Source organism: Procambarus clarkii, chromosome 86 (genome assembly GCF_040958095.1).
Source record: "Procambarus clarkii isolate CNS0578487 chromosome 86, FALCON_Pclarkii_2.0, whole genome shotgun sequence".
NCBI classification, from domain to species: Eukaryota; Metazoa; Arthropoda; class Malacostraca; order Decapoda; family Cambaridae; genus Procambarus; species Procambarus clarkii.
The window spans coordinates 4,798,045-4,815,232 of record NC_091235.1 but is presented as its reverse complement, the minus strand read 5'-3'; the positions used below and the strand labels follow the sequence as shown (position 1 = coordinate 4,815,232).

The window sequence follows — 17,188 nt, the reverse complement described above, 5'->3', positions numbered from 1 at the left end:
TTATTTATTTATTTTTCCTTTCTTTATTCTTCATTGGGTCCGGGATGGGCCACTCATCTGGGTCGTCTGGCAGACCGCTTAGTATCTGAGGGCTTGGGAAGGCCTCATCATGGATATGTCTGATCACTTTTTGTTGGAGAGTGATTCTTCTGGTTCTGTGTGGTGGTTCGTGGATCTCGTAGTCGCTGGTGGTGTTTTCTGCTACGAAGAGATCTTCGGGGTCTGGGACATACATGTTCTTCATGCGGTACAGCTGTCTTCTGGCCAGGTAGCTGAGCGTACCTAGGGTTTTCGCACAAGCTCTCCTGTCTTCCAGCGACGTGAGGTGTATTTCACACACCCTTTCCTCTTAATTCGCGCCTCTTAGTTCTGGGACTAGCCTAGTAGCATACCTCTGAACTTTTTCGAGCTTTGTCTTGTGCTTGACAAGGTACGTGTTCCATGCTGGGGCCGCACGATGTATTATTGACAATAGTGCAAACTGTGGAATCCAAGAGCTATTTAAATGTGCCCACGAATTCTGTTTACAGAAAACCAAATTCTTAAATTAAAATGTTTACCCTTTATATATTTTAAACCAACAATTTCTACTACACTAAATTAAGTTACAACTTGAGAATAGTCTCTGTTTACGATAACGGTTCATTTCTCAGTTTACGTGTATACTATTACTGGAACCGTAATCGGGTTTCAAACCATCACAAATATCTAGATAAGTATCCAGATGGTCTGAGGGTGGGCGTAGTTTTTCATATATATATATATATATATATATATATATATATATATATATATATATATATATATATATATATATATATATATATATATATATATATATATATATATATATATATAATAATAAAATAGTAATGGATTTGGTCTGAGGACGGGCCTGCAATATCAAATGTTCATGTGGCTGTAAATTATTCGTAAAATAATCAAGTGTCTATTTTTTTATTTTTATTATTTTGCTGACGGACATGCCATACACTTGTGTTACAGTGTACAGATATAGAGGAGTTTTATTAGCTGGTACACTGCGTACAACAATAATATACCACTTGTTGAGGTAGGCAGCACTTCCACTCAAGCAGTATGCATTAGGCTGCTCGCTGGTGCATATCAGTTTTTATTCACATTCAGATTTTTTATTTAGGTAAAGATATATTCATTGAGTTACATAATGTTGGATTTAAAGATAGACATAGCTAGTACATACAATACCTATAGCCACTAGTACGCATAGCGTTTCGGACAACAATTTACGGTACATGCAACATTTGTATTCCTAAAACCGAAGCCTGAGTGCAACCGGAGCGTTGACTAACGATAGCACCATATTTATATTCGCCTGATTACTGCCATTCTGATAAGGAGAAAGGAGATAAGGAGTTATCTGGAGAGTGATGGTTGCAGTGCACCTGTCACTTGTATATTGTTCCCTCCAGAGTCACCTGGCTTATTGTGCACCTGTCTCCAGTGAGCGTTAGTTTATTGTGCCCAAATACACCTGTGTGCGCTAGTTTATTGTGCCCAAATACACCTGTGTGCGCTAGTTTATTGTGCCCAAATACACCTGTGTGCGCTAGTTTATTGTGCTCCCGTCTCTAGTGTGCGCTAGTTTATTGTGCTCCCGTCTCTAGTGTGCGCTAGTTTATTGTGCTCCCGTCTCTAGTGTGCGCTAGTTTATTGTGCTCCCGTCTCTAGTGTGCGCTAGTTTATTGTGCTCCCGTCTCTAGTGTGCGCTAGTTTATTGTGCTCCCGTCTCTAGTGTGCGCTAGTTTATTGTGCTCCCGTCTCTAGTGTGCGCTAGTTTATTGTGCTCCCGTCTCTAGTGTTCATCTTCGGTAACTTTTGCCAGGGCAGTTGTGTGTGTGTGTGTGTGTGTGTGTGTGTGTGTGTGTGTGTGTGTGTGTGTGTGTGTAATCATCTATTTGTACTCACCTATTTGTGCTTACGGGGATTGAGCTTTGGCTCTTTGGTCCCGCCTCTCAATTGTCAATCTACTGGTTCACAAATTCTTGGGCCTTATGGACTCTATCATATCTACATTTGAAACTGTGTATGGCCTCCACCACATCACTGCTTAATACATCTGTTAACTACTCTGACACTGAACACATGGATGAGACTGAAAACATGACACTGAAAACTCTTGGATGAATTTGAAGAAAGCAGAACAGTGCAAACTGGAACTAGGAGGTCCATTGTTTGTCACAATGAAATATGTGAATTAAAACATGTGTATGGGGCAAGTAACAACATCAGCAGACTAACAGATGTTGTCACAGCTCGAATAAGACTTTGCTACAAGTATCTCTGGCAGTTTGGCTTGTATATGGATGAAGTATTCACCTAGTTGTGTTTGCGGGGGTTGAGCTTTGCTCCTTCGGCCCGCCTCTCAACTGTCAATCAACTGTTTACTAACTACTTTTTTTTCCCCCCACACCACACACACACACCCCAGGGAGCAGCCCGTGACAGCTGACTAACTCCCAGGTACGTATTTACTGCTAGGTAACAGGGGCACTTAGGGTGAAAGAAACTTTGCCCATTTGTTTCTGCCTCGTGCGGAAATCGAACCCGCGCCACAGAATTACGAGTCCTGCGCGCTATCCACTAGGCTACGAGGCCCCTGTAAAGTGTAAAGTAAAGTGTAAAGTTTGTGGACAAAGACAGGGACACACACTCGAACACTATATCTTGGATTATAGTAAAATTGAGCCATTTAGAGATAATTTTAAGCTCATGCTGTATGATATGGCAACCTATCTTATTACCATGGATAAATTACCTGAAATCCTTACACTGTATCCACATTTCCTTCCAGTAGATAAATGACATATGAGATTCAGAAACAAGTAGTGTATTATGAGGACTAATAATAAACAGCAGCTCCCCTATGACTCTGTAATATCTCCATTGCTCAAACAATTATGTATTAGCGATAAGACCAACCATTAATGTATAATGACTTACTGTAAATATCTAGCTTTTGAAATAGAACATTCTCTGTAATTAGCTGACATTGTAATTATAAGGTGTGAAGGATAGATGAAATTGTTTATGTAATCATCTCCGTTGAGGTCTGATAAAGATCTTTTGTGCCCTCTGTAATGCTTTTTGCTCTACCGCTCACAGGATGGGTATGGGGTGCACAATAAACTACCGCTCACAGGATGAGTATGGGGTGCACAATAAACTACTGCTCACAGGATGAGTATGGGGTGCACAATAAACTACTGCTCACAGGATGAGTATGGGGTGCACAATAAACTACTGCTCACAGGATGAGTATGGGGTGCACAATAAACTACCGCTCACAGAATGAGTATGGGGTGCACAATAAACTACTGCTCACAGGATGAGTATGGGGTGCACAATAAACTACCGCTCACAGGATGAGTATGGGGTGCACAATAAACTACTGCTCACAGGATGAGTATGGGGTGCACAATAAACTACTGCTCACAGGATGAGTATGGGGTGCACAATAAACTACTGCTCACAGGATGAGTATGGGGTGCACAATAAACTACCGCTCACAGGATGATTATGGGGTGCACAATAAACTACTGCTCACAGGATGAGTATGGGGTGCACAATAAACTACTGCTCACAGGATGAGTATGGGGTGCACAATAAACTACCGCTCACAGGATGAGTATGGGGTGCACAATAAACTACTGCTCACAGGATGAGTATGGGGTGCACAATAAACTACCGCTCACAGGATGAGTATGGGGTGCACAATAAACTACTGCTCACAGGATGAGTATGGGGTGCACAATAAACTACCGCTCACAGGATGAGTATGGGGTGCACAATAAACTACTGCTCACAGGATGAGTATGGGGTGCACAATAAACTAGCCGCCTCCGCCGGCATCAGCCACAGCAAGCGGTAGCGCAAAAAAGATTACAGAGTACAAAAGGTCTTTATCAGACCTCAACGAAGATTTTTTACATTAACAATAACATTTGTTCTGCACTCCTTATAAATATAATGTCAGCTAGTTATAAAAAAAATCATTAAACTCTTTTACATTTAATTATTATACATTGATGACAGGTCTTTTGCTAATATACAAAATATTTTACTGATAATGGTGTTACAGGCTCATATTAAAGCTGCTGTTTGTTATTATTAGTCTCCACACTACACACTTTATGCATTAGTCTCAAACACGTCATTTATCTACCAGAAACAATATATGGAGAGTTTAAGGATTTCAGATATTTTTTCATTTGTTATACGTTGGTTTGGCTTTTTATGCAGCGTGAGTTTAGATTTATCTCTAAATGGATAAATTTTTCCTCAGTCTAAGTGGCAATTCTCTAGTGTATCCCTGTCTTCGTCCACACACTTTACACTTTACTTCATCTAGATCCTTATACAAGCCCAACTGCCAGAGATACTTGTAGCCAAGTCTTATTGGAGCTGTGACAACATCTGTTAGTCTACTGACTTTGTTACTTGCCCCATACACATGTTTTACTTCACACATTTCATTGTGATAAACAATGGACCTACTAGTTCCAGTTTGCACTGTTCTACTTTCTTCAAATCCATCCAGGAGTTCTGGTCTAATAACACTTTTAAGGGACCTATTTGATAACTCAAGATTCCGTTCAACACTCTTTATTTACTGCAGCCTTAGCAAGGGCGTCAACTTTATCATGCTCCTGCAGTCCAATTAGCTTTCTCCCCCGACCCCTGCATATACTTATTTTGTTTTATTATTTCTGGCAATCTCTTCTCACACTATGAGAAATGTGAGAAGAGTAATCTCTTCTCACACAATACTACTCACTAATCTATCCATTATTCTATCCCTATCTAACATATGGTATCTGTGGATGGGGTTCAACCACAGCAAAGTACTTCAATCCCATCATCCTTCAAATCATGTATCAGAACTATTACAAACTATCTTCAGACAACACACAGCTCTGTGTGTTTTAACCTCTGTTTAGACAAATTTAAAACCTCTTTTAGGGTTTGAAACCTCTGTTTAAATCCCTAAACATGCTCAACATACACTCACTCCGCACATTCTCTTGTGCTATTTACACTTACAAAACCATGTTTTTACATTCTAATCCTATTTTGAAACTCTTCGTAAATTGCTGTAATAGAACCCACGACCATCACACCAGAAATAAATATTTCTGATATTCCCAGAGTCATACTAAATATATGCAAACACTCCATTCAAATATAATAATATTGAAATCACCGCGAAGTAAATTAAAAAAAAATTAAACTATACTTTATTCATAAGTAGAACACAGTAGTATCTAATTTCAGCTCCATTATCCCACATTGTGCTGCTAGCTCACAGTACCTTGTGCTGCTAGCCCACAGTACCTTGTGCTGCTAGCTCACAGTATCTTGTGCTGCTAGCTCACAGTATCTTGTGCTGCTAGCTCACAGTATCTTGTGCTGCTAGCCCACAGTATCTTGTGCTGCTAGCTCACAGTATCTTGTGCTGCTAGCTCACAGTATCTTGTGCTGCTAGCTCACAGTACCTTGTGCTGCTAGCTCACAGTACCTTGTGCTGCTAGCTCACAGTACCTTGTGCTGCTAGCTCACAGTACCTTGTGCTGCTAGCCCACAGTACCTTGTGCTGCTAGCTCACAGTATCTTGTGCTGTTAGCTCACAGTACCTTGTGCTGCTAGCTCACAGTACCTTGTGCTGCTAGCTCACAGTACCTTGTGCTGCTAGCTCACAGTATCTTGTGCTGCTAGCTCACAGTATCTTGTGCTGCTAGCTCACAGTATCTTGTGCTGCTAGCTCACAGTATCTTGTGCTGCTAGCTCACAGTATCTTGTGCTGCTAGCTCACAGTACCTTGTGCTGCTAGCTCACAGTACCTTGTGCTGCTAGCTCACAGTACCTTGTGCTGCTAGCTCACAGTATCTTGTGCTGCTAGCTCACAGTACCTTGTGCTGCTAGCTCACAGTACCTTGTGCTGCTAGCTCACAGTATCTTGTGCTGCTAGCTCACAGTATCTTGTGCTGCTAGCTCACAGTACCTTGTGCTGCTAGCTCACAGTACCTTGTGCTGCTAGCTCACAGTATCTTGTGCTGCTAGCTCACAGTACCTTGTGCTGCTAGCTCACAGTACCTTGTGCTGCTAGCTCACAGTATTTTGTGCTGCTAGCTCACAGTACCTTGTGCTGCTAGCTCACAGTACCTTGTGCTGCTAGCTCACAGTACCTTGTGCTGCTAGCTCACAGTATCTTGTGCTGCTAGCTCACAGTATCTTGTGCTGCTAGCTCACAGTACCTTGTGCTGCTAGCTCACAGTACCTTGCGCTGCTAGCTCACAGTACCTTGTGCTGCTAGCTCACAGTATCTTGTGCTGCTAGCTCACAGTATCTTGTGCTGCTAGCTCACAGTACCTTGTGCTGCTAGCTCACAGTACCTTGTGCTGCTAGCTCACAGTATCTTGTGCTGCTAGCTCACAGTACCTTGTGCTGCTAGCTCACAGTGTAACACGGGTTTGGGTTCCTCTCTCTTTTCTTCCTTCTTTCTACTCCCTCTACCCGTATTCTTACTTTTATTTCTAAACCAAGGGACTCCAAAACTTTTAACAAAGCCAACTCCACGCCACGTGGTCCTAAGACGATTGACCGACTTAGGATTCTACACCCAGTATGACGTGACCTAAGCTCTGAACAAAACCCTAGAGTCACCTCTGCTGCCACCACCAGACCAGTAATACAAGAGCAATGATCGAGGTCTGGATCGATCACGCTAATTAATCAACCTAGGGGCTTGATCCCCACTATAAACGATGACCTTGAGTGTGGAATAAATTACACGGTAATGATGATTCCGATTCGATGTTAGAATCGGCGCCCAATACAACTCTGCCTCGTGTGGACCACGTGACCAGGACAAGTTTACACATAACCAAATGGAAACAATAAAATGCAAATTAATAACAAATTTAATTTATTAAAAGAAAACTAAAACAAAATCTAAATGTGTTCACTCCCTATCACTTTAACACTCCCTACTTGACCTGAATGGCAAATGAGAAGACTATTTCTATACATAACCATAGCAACTATACCTTGGGCGACCAGCTAGATGTCTTGGGGAGAGGTAAGATGTTTGACCTCTCCCAGCTGCTCCCGTATTCACACTGATTTCTTCCTTGTCTGGTCTCCCCCAGACAGAACATTGTATCCTTCCGCCTAGTCAAAGTTCTACCCAGTTACTAGCAAGGTTTAAGTTATAACAATTAAACTCTGTTGTACTTAATTGATCCAGACTGGTTGAATTATTTTACTGAATTAGATTACACAAACATCTAACGGCAAAGCTGTTCCCGATCACAAAAATGGTTATTAAAACTTTGAGAAATATTAGACATGTCAACCCTGCTGACCTATGACCGCCGGTCACTCCGCCTCAAAAGTTAGATCTGATTCGTGACGTCACTGATGGTGACTTAAACTCAATAATTAGAATACTCTTGATATTGTATCCAGTACTATTATACAATACAATTTTAATGCAAAATGAATAAAGGCTAATTTTCTCTAATTTACTGAATACTATAGGATGATTCATTATACGCAGCTATGAACAAAGCGTTGGTTATTTCCACCGCGAATTCCCCTGGGGGTCAGGTCACCATGCGGCTCAGCTTCCCATTCTCTTTTGTCGATAAACCACTCTGGATAATTCTTACAACAGCCTAGTTTGTTACAACAGTACCTTGTGCTGCTAGCTCACAGTACCTTGTGCTGCTAGCTCACAGTATCTTGTGCTGCTAGCTCACAGTATCTTGTGCTGCTAGCTCACAGTACCTTGTGCTGCTAGCTCACAGTACCTTGTGCTGCTAGCTCACAGTACCTTGTGCTGCTAGCTCACAGTATCTTGTGCTGCTAGCTCACAGAATCTTGTGCTGCTAGCTCACAGTACCTTGTGCTGCTAGCTCACAGTACCTTGTGCTGCTAGCTCACAGTACCTTGTGCTGCTAGCTCACAGTATCTTGTGCTGCTAGCTCACAGTATCTTGTGCTGCTAGCTCACAGTACCTTGTGCTGCTAGCTCACAGTACCTTGTGCTGCTAGCTCACAGTATCTTGTGCTGCTAGCTCACAGTACCTTGTGCTGCTAGCTCACAGTACCTTGTGCTGCTAGCTCACAGTACCTTGTGCTGCTAGCTCACAGTATCTTGTGCTGCTAGCTCACAGTATCTTGTGCTGCTAGCTCACAGTACCTTGTGCTGCTAGCTCACAGTACCTTGTGCTGCTAGCTCACAGTATCTTGTGCTGCTAGCTCACAGTATCTTGTGCTGCTAGCTCACAGTATCTTGTGCTGCTAGCTCACAGTACCTTGTGCTGCTAGCTCACAGTAACTTGTGCTGCTAGCTCACAGTACCTTGTGCTGCTAGCTCACAGTACCTTGTGCTGCTAGCTCACAGTACCTTGTGCTGCTAGCTCACAGTACCTTGTGCTGCTATCTCACAGTACCTTGTGCTGCTAGCTCACAGTACCTTGTGCTGCTAGCTCACAGTACCTTGTGCTGCTAGCTCACAGTACCTTGTGCTGCTAGCTCACAGTACCTTGTGCTGCTAGTTCACAGTATCTTGTGCTGCTAGCTCACAGTATCTTGTGCTGCTAGCTCACAGTACCTTGTGCTGCTAGCTCACAGTATCTTGTGCTGCTAGCTCACAGTACCTTGTGCTGCTAGCTCACAGTATCTTGTGCTGCTAGCTCACAGTATCTTGTGCTGCTAGCTCACAGTATCTTGTGCTGCTAGCTCACAGTATCTTGTGCTGCTAGCTCACAGTACCTTGTGCTGCTAGCTCACAGTATCTTGTGCTGCTAGCTCACAGTACCTTGTGCTGCTAGCTCACAGTACCTTGTGCTGCTAGCTCACAGTATCTTGTGCTGCTAGCTCACAGTATCTTGTGCTGCTAGCTCACAGTATCTTGTGCTGCTAGCTCACAGTACCTTGTGCTGCTAGCTCACAGTAACTTGTGCTGCTAGCTCACAGTACCTTGTGCTGCTAGCTCACAGTACCTTGTGCTGCTAGCTCACAGTACCTTGTGCTGCTAGCTCACAGTACCTTGTGCTGCTATCTCACAGTACCTTGTGCTGCTAGCTCACAGTACCTTGTGCTGCTAGCTCACAGTACCTTGTGCTGCTAGCTCACAGTACCTTGTGCTGCTAGCTCACAGTACCTTGTGCTGCTAGTTCACAGTATCTTGTGCTGCTAGCTCACAGTATCTTGTGCTGCTAGCTCACAGTACCTTGTGCTGCTAGCTCACAGTATCTTGTGCTGCTAGCTCACAGTACCTTGTGCTGCTAGCTCACAGTATCTTGTGCTGCTAGCTCACAGTATCTTGTGCTGCTAGCTCACAGTATCTTGTGCTGCTAGCTCACAGTATCTTGTGCTGCTAGCTCACAGTACCTTGTGCTGCTAGCTCACAGTACCTTGTGCTGCTAGCTCACAGTACCTTGTGCTGCTAGCTCACAGTACCTTGTGCTGCTAGCTCACAGTACCTTGTGCTGCTAGCTCACAGTACCTTGTGCTGCTAGCTCACAGTATCTTGTGCTTCAACTCACAATATCTTGTGCTTCAGCTCACAATATCTTGTGCTACTAACTCACAATATCTTGTGCTTCAGCTCACAATATCTTGTGCTACTAACTCACAATATCTTGTGCTTCAGCTCACAATATCTTGTGCTACTAACTCACAGTATCTTGTGCTTCAGCTCACAATATCTTGTGCTACTAACTCACAATATCTTGTGCTTCAACTCACAGTATCTTGTGCTTCAACTCACAATATCTTGTGCTACTAACTCACAGTATCTTGTGCTTCAGCTCACAATATCTTGTGCTTCAGCTCACAATATCTTGTGCTACTAACTCACAATATCTTGTGCTACTAACTCACAGTATCTTGTGCTTCAGCTCACAATATCTTGTGCTTCAACTCACAATATCTTGTGCTTCAGCTCACAATATCTTGTGCTACTAACTCACAGTATCTTGTGCTACTAACTCACAATATCTTGTGCTACTAACTCACAGTATCTTGTGCTTCAGCTCACAATATCTTGTGCTACTAACTCACAATATCTTGTGCTTCAGCTCACAATATCTTGTGCTACTAACTCACAATATCTTGTGCTACTAACTCACAGTATCTTGTGCTTCAACTCACAATATCTTGTGCTACTAACTCACAATATCTTGTGCTTCAGCTCACAATATCTTGTGCTACTAACTCACAATATCTTGTGCTACTAACTCACTATATCTTGTGCTACTAGCTCACAGTATCTTGTGCTTCAGCTCACAATATCTTGTGCTTCAACTCACAATATCTTGTGCTTCAGCTCACAATATCTTGTGCTACTAACTCACAGTATCTTGTGCTTCAACTCACAATATCTTGTGCTACTAACTCACAATATCTTGTGCTTCAGCTAACAATATCTTGTGCTACTAACTCACAATATCTTGTGCTACTAACTCACAGTATCTTGTGCTTCAGCTCACAATATCTTGTGCTTCAACTCACAACATCTTGTGCTTCAGCTCACAACATTTTGTGCTACTAACTCACAGTCTTCTACTGCTAACTCACCTAGCATTTTACAATGTAGAAATAAAGTAACAAAGAGTAAGTTAACAATGTGTAAATTTTACATTGGATGAATTTAACATTGGACTTAGAGCCACATGTTAAGTGGCTCCAAGAAGAATAATTTCGTTGTTGCATTTAATTAAAATATATCTTAAAGACGACGCTGGGACTATTTATAAAATAATCGTTACTGGAAAAAACAAAATTTTATTGGTACTGAACACAGGCCCGGATTGCCCAGTAGGGCAAATAGGTTATGGCCTAGGGCCTACCAGAACCAGGTAGGGCCTACCAGACCAGGTGGGGCCTACCAGAACCAGGTAGGGCCTACCAGACCAGGTGGGGCCTACCAGAACCAGGTAGGGCCTACCAGAACCAGGTAGGGCCTACCAGACCAGGTGGGGCCTACCAGACCAGGTAGGGCCTACCAGACCAGGTGGGGCCTACCAGAACTAGAGGGGCCCACCAGCATTGTTTATACTTACAAGTATAGGAATATATCCTCAATGTATTCCTCTGCGAACCGATGCATAATATAACTGTGATCATTAATCATTACATATTATTATGATATGAGCTCTCCCCATGTATGTATTTGGCCTTTGAATTGCCACACTGACCAGAGGGTGGGGCCCAATGACTAGATTTGGTCCAGGGTCCAAACACAGTTAGGTCCGCCACTGACTACAACTATAACTGATTGGCAGAAATAATGATTTGTGATAATGATATATCCCATTTTAAAGGAAATTGATCTGTATTGTATGTTAAACATCAGAATATTGAATTTTATATGAATGAGCAGCTTATAGCTAGTGTAAGTTCTGTGTATTTTATTGATTGCAAAATTCCATTTTTTGCAACCCTCCCTCTTTATACAAGCGATTGTTCATTGCAGGAAATAATAATCTCGCAAGAATGCTGAAATGGCTCTGCTGTGGGAAATTCAAAGGTTCGCGTGACTCTAGGAAGTCGACCAGTGAAGAGGTCTTTAGTGAAGCAGAGTCAGATGAAGAGATATCCAGTGAAGTGGGCTGGCTACCAAGACACGAGTCAGTCGAGGCCAGAGATGATGCAGAGTCTTGCACGGTCTCTCACGCTCGGGTTCCCGCCAAGAATTCACTGGAAGAACCAAAGAAAGAGACACCAGGAGAGATCACTAAACTTCCACAGCTGCAACATTTACATCAACCCATGCCAGATGTGCTACTCAGTTCATCAGGAACAGTCAGTCATTTGAAGAGCTTTAACAATGTCGAAAACGTTAAAGATAATCAGGGTAAGAATGATGGTATGTCATTTGAAGAGCCGTCAGATGTATCGCATTCTAAGGAGAGAACGCCTAAGGACGCCAGTAATGTTTACACTTGCCGGGTGGAGGCAAGACCTCGACCACCTGGACCTGATCTCCGGACGCCGAGGCAAAACTGGATGACACTTAACGATGGAGATAAACCAATTTCTGAGGAAGTGAAGTGCATGAAGAAAAGAACCTGCCCAACAGTTGATAACTCGGAGGAACATAAGGCTCACGTTCAGGTACATTGTCAGCAAGAACTGAACTTTACTAAACGTACTCCTGTAGATTTATGGCCCAAGAATTGTATCCCCAACGTAAGTGAACAGGTGAATGAAATAGAAATAAAAAATGAACTGAATGGAGGCAAGAAGCAAGTGGATTCATTGTGTAACCAGAGTCCTTGCGTGAAGGATCATAGTGCTACACACCTGCAGAGTCCTTGCGTGAAGGATCATAGTGCTACACACCTGCAGAGTCCTTGCGTGAAGGATCATAGTGCTACACACCTGCAGAGTCCTCGCGTGAAGGATCATAGTGCTACACACCTGCAGAGTCCTCGCGTGAAGGATCATAGTGCTACACACCTGCAGAGTCCTTGCGTGAAGGATCATAGTGCTACACACCTGCAGAGTCCTTGCGTGAAGGATCATAGTGCTACACACCTGCAGAGTCCTTGCGTGAAGGATCATAGTGCTACACACCTGCAGAGTCCTCGCGTGAAGGATCATAGTGCTACACACCTGCAGAGTCCTCGCGTGAAGGATCATAGTGCTACACACCTGCAGAGTCCTTGCGTGAAGGATCATAGTGCTACACACCTGCAGAGTCCTTGCGTGAAGGATCATAGTGCTACACACCTGCAGAGTCCTTGCGTGAAGGATCATAGTGCTACACACCTGCAGAGTCCTTGCGTGAAGGATCATAGTGCTACACACCTGCAGAGTCCTCGCGTGACGGACCATAGTGCTACACACCCGTCAAGCTGGCCATCTAGAGAGTCTTGTAAACAAGACAGTAAGTACGAAATATCTTCAACTCCTGAATCTCATCTCATTTGCCCTAAGTTATTCTGTTTATACAATCAAAGAGGCCAGTTATGTAATATGTTCGGTAAACAGTACATATCGACGTATGCAGAGAGAATACCTGGTGTGCGAGTACCAGAACTCATAAGAGCCGAGTGTAGGCTTGTGTGGAGGGGTAGCGTGCCTCTGCCACTCTCTGACCTCCCCGACCAAACTCCTGTACGTTTTGACGCAGTTGAGTTGCCAAATGTGAAGACATTCCAGGCCATAGCTATCTGGCAGAACACGAAACCGAACTTAATTACTGAACCGCATGAGGAATCCTATGTATTTATTGACAGTCGTGCACTTCCTGTAATACGTTTTGTTTTTGAAAATAACATTAACTATGTAAAAGTTAATTATGATAATAAACTAGTAAAATCCGAGTTTACAAATGATGTAATTTTCATAGATGAGAATACAGCAGACACGTCAGATTTGGTATTGTTGGCATCCTTGCAACCAGGTAGGGTGTTTGCCAGAGTCTGCAAGATGGTACGAGGCGACGCTTCAGGTACTCTAACATACACGTGCAACTGTGTTTGGTTCGGTAAAGCACCAAAAGCAGATCTCTTGCCCATGGACTTCAAGAGAGGGGAAGTATACAAGAGGGAGCCAAGTGGACTGTACATTCGAGAGAATGTATTTCAGCGTCTGTGGTGTGATGTTCCCGCCACGCTGAAGGCTGGGGAGCACGACTGTTGCCTCGTGTGTTCTGTAGAGAAAACGAATTTATCTCTTCCAGTGTCTAAGGAGGTGTTCTTTGTACAAAACGACAGGATAACTTTGGTTCCTCCATTTATCTTTTCGGTAAAGGCACACATACTGGAACATGTAAAACAAATAGGAAAGTCTGGGTGGGAAATCCTGATGGTTCAGCTACCTAAGAATTATCACGATATTGAAGCGAACTTGGCTTGTGCTCTGGCAACTTTACCACCCACACCGTCGCAAGAAACCCACTCAACAAATAGTAAATTACTCCTTCAGGAAAGAAATATTGAGAGTCAAAGAGTCCCTCCAAAGTCCACATCTCTTCATTCAATTCGAAGTCTTCAGGAAGACGACGACGCGGGTACTGCAAGTGAACGCCAGGTACAGGCTGGAGGCCAACTTTCCCCTGCCGCACAACTACTTGTGGGTGGCGACTCATCCGATAAATCTCTTTATGATATTTCCAGTACTGGACCTAATTCTGTGGTGCGAGTTGAAGATTGTATCTGGCACTTTGGTAGTATTTCTAATGGAGTTGTTACACATTTTAACAAAACTATTCTAGTAAATCATGATAAGTTCTTTGTGAACGGTGTGAGAACACTTCCAAACGATCCGCTAGCTAAATACTCCTCAAAATCTGTACAAGTGAATGCATTCGTCCAGTCACTTCTCCATCCGGTGGAAGTCTTAGGACGTGTTGTGACACACAAAGCTTTAGTGGCATGGCAAGGTGATACACAGCTGGAAGCAGAGACACTCCTGAAAGTCCAATCTGACACAAGGTTCCCAAAATGGAGACACAACTATGATAACACACCTATAACCAAAGATATACATGTTCAGCCAAACAGACATTTCCTAAATGCTGGAGATGCAAAGTGTTCCAAAACAGAGAAATCCAGAGGATTTATGGACAATATACAACCTCTTATAAGATGTGTATCTTATGTAGGCGCTTGTACATGGAAACGCGCGAGCATATCTCTTGGTATCGTCACAAATAGGACTAATGTTATTGTTGTCAAGCATGACACCTTTTTTGTTGATCGGGTAAGAGTTCCAACGACTGATCCTTTGGTGAAGTTCTGCGATGGGCGCAAGTTTGTGAATGTTGAGGCAGCAGTATTATACCCATCTCGCACTGTGCTGGGCCACACAGCAACCCACCAGGCTGTTGTGGCCTGGCATGGCAGGAAACCTCCTGAAGCTCAAACTATTGTCACCAATTATCTTAAACGAAATCCTTCTAAAATTCGAGGTTGCAATATCAGAGTAAATGTTACCGGATCTTGCAAGAGTTTTCTTATGGGAGACGAAGCAAAGGACTCGAAGCCTGTGCATCCGGAAGGCATACTGCCAAAGGAAAGATTCAGAGGTCGTTTTATTCGAGATGCAACGGGAAAATTAACTGAAATTAAAAATGACTTCGGCATTCTCAAAGTCAGTCTCAATTTTGGCGAAGATAAAGTGCTGGTTTATTTTCATAGATCAGTAGTTTACATACATAAAAATAAATGCCGGGATGACAAACCATTGTATCAACAGATGAACATGTCCAATCCTAAGCAGTGGCACTGTTCGATGCAAGAATATTATGCAGTAGTTGGCGAAACAAGCGTACAGTATAAAGCTACGTTGGTATGGGGAGGTAAGAAACCAACAGAAGAGGACATCCAGGTACAAACCCTCATGAGGGTCTCGCCTGCTGATCTCCAGAGAGCTATGGTAGACACCTTGGACGACACACCGTCCTCCTCCCTGCCTGCAAGTGCAAGAACCAGCGGGGACTTTAGCCCTAGCAACACGAGCCCTAGCAACAAGAGCCCTAGCAACAAGAGCCCTAGCAACAAGAGCTCTAGCAACAAGAGCCCTAGCAACAAGAGCCCTAACAATAAGAATCCTGTCAACAAGAGTCCTACCAACACGAGCGAGCCCTTAAAGAACCCCCAGACTACCTCCACCGCTGGGGCCTGCCACACTGCCTCTACTCCTCTTAACGAAACTGAAGACGATGCGGTAAGTAATCACTGGATTGAATTAATTAAGTCTCATATTCAGGTATTTTACCACATTGTCTTACTAGGTTTTAGTTCGTTGACCAATGGGTTTCCAGGTCATTAGTCTTTGCATATAAAAAAAAAGGTTGTATAAGCTTTAAAATCTTAATTTTCCTTTTGCTTACAAAATGACCCGCTCGGCTGACAATCAGTTGAAGGTGATCTTGAGTTCTTAGGATGATTTTTCCAATATGTTCTATTACACGTTGGAATGTATTCAAGTAAGGATTTCTAATTTGTCTTCTTTACTCTTGTAGTTTCTCCTCTTAACTACCTCTGTATTCAATTGGTTCCTCCTTAAAAAAAAGTTAGTATTTATAGCTGGTTTGGTATTAGTGGCTTTCTGGTGATCTCTGAACTAAATATGATAAAATGATTTTTTTTAGGATGCAACAGTCTGTGTGTGTGTGTGCGTTTAACCAATAGATGCTTTAACTTATATTTCGTTTGAGGATGGATAGCTGTAGTGCTTTTTTTCTCTCTCCCTCCTTCTCTCTGTCTTTCTCTCCTATCTCTTTATCTTTCTCTCCTCTCCCTATCTTTTTATCTTTCTCTGCCCTCCCTATTTCTCTATCTTTCTCTCCCCCTCCCCATGTCTCTTTCTCTACTTGTCTGTTTCTCTCTTTATCTCTCTGCTTCTCGATAACTTTTTCTCATTCTATCTTTCTCCCTCTAGCCCTTTATCTTGCTCTCTTTCCCTCTGTCTTTCGCTCCTCTTCCTCTATGTTTCTCTCCTTCCCTCCCTCTCTTTCATTATCTTTCTCTCCGTAAAGTGGTGATTGAAATGCACGGTGGGATTGGGGTGGTGTGAGGGGTGGTGTGAGGGGTGGTGTGAGGGGGTGGTAAGAGGGGTGGTGTGAGGGGTGGTGTGAGGGGTGGTGTGAGGGGGTGGTAAGAGGGGTGGTGTGAGGGGAGGTGAGAGGGGTGGTGTGAGGGGAGGTGAGAGGGGGAGGTGAGAGGGATGGTGTGAGGGGAGGTGAGAGGGGAGGTGAGAGGGGTGGTGTGAGGGGTGGTGTGAGGGGAGGTGAGAGAGATGGTGAGAGGGGTGGTGTGAGGGGAGGTGAGAGGGGAGGTGAGAGGGGTGGTGAGAGCGGTGGTGAGAGCGGTGGTGTGAGGGGTGGTGAGAGGGGTGGTGTGAGGGGAGGTGAGAGGGGTGGTGTGAGGGGAGGTGAGAGGGATGGTGTGAGGGGTGGTGAGAGGGATGGTGTGAGGGGTGGTGAGAGGGGGGTGAGAGGGGTGGTGTGAGGGGAGGTGAGAGGGGAGGTGAGAGGGGAGGTGAGAGGGGGAGGTGAGAGGGGAGGTGAGAGGGGGAGGTGAGAGGGATGGTGTGAGGGGTGGTGAGAGGGGAGGTGAGAGGGGAGGTGAGAGGGATGGTGTGAGGGGGTGGTGAGAGGGGTGGTGTGAGGGGAGGTGTGAGGGGTG

The 17,188-nt window shown here is 43.8% G+C and overlaps 1 protein-coding gene across 3 annotated transcripts in view; it reads left to right on the top strand.

Annotated features, from left to right (window-relative positions):
* Positions 1-17,188, top strand: part of LOC123768929 (uncharacterized) — a 40,863-nt gene that overhangs the window by 1,611 nt on the left and 22,064 nt on the right. The window contains exons 1-2 of one of the 3 annotated variants that reach the window (XM_045759778.2): positions 1,368-1,482; positions 11,524-15,725. In XM_045759778.2, the coding sequence (XP_045615734.2) occupies positions 1,410-1,482; positions 11,524-15,725 (4,275 nt within the window). In that variant the 5' untranslated portion in view covers positions 1,368-1,409. Of the gene's footprint in view, positions 1-1,367; positions 1,489-11,523; positions 15,726-17,188 lie in introns of those variants that run through there. The other 2 variants (XM_045759769.2, XM_045759804.2) reach the window with 2 other exon arrangements.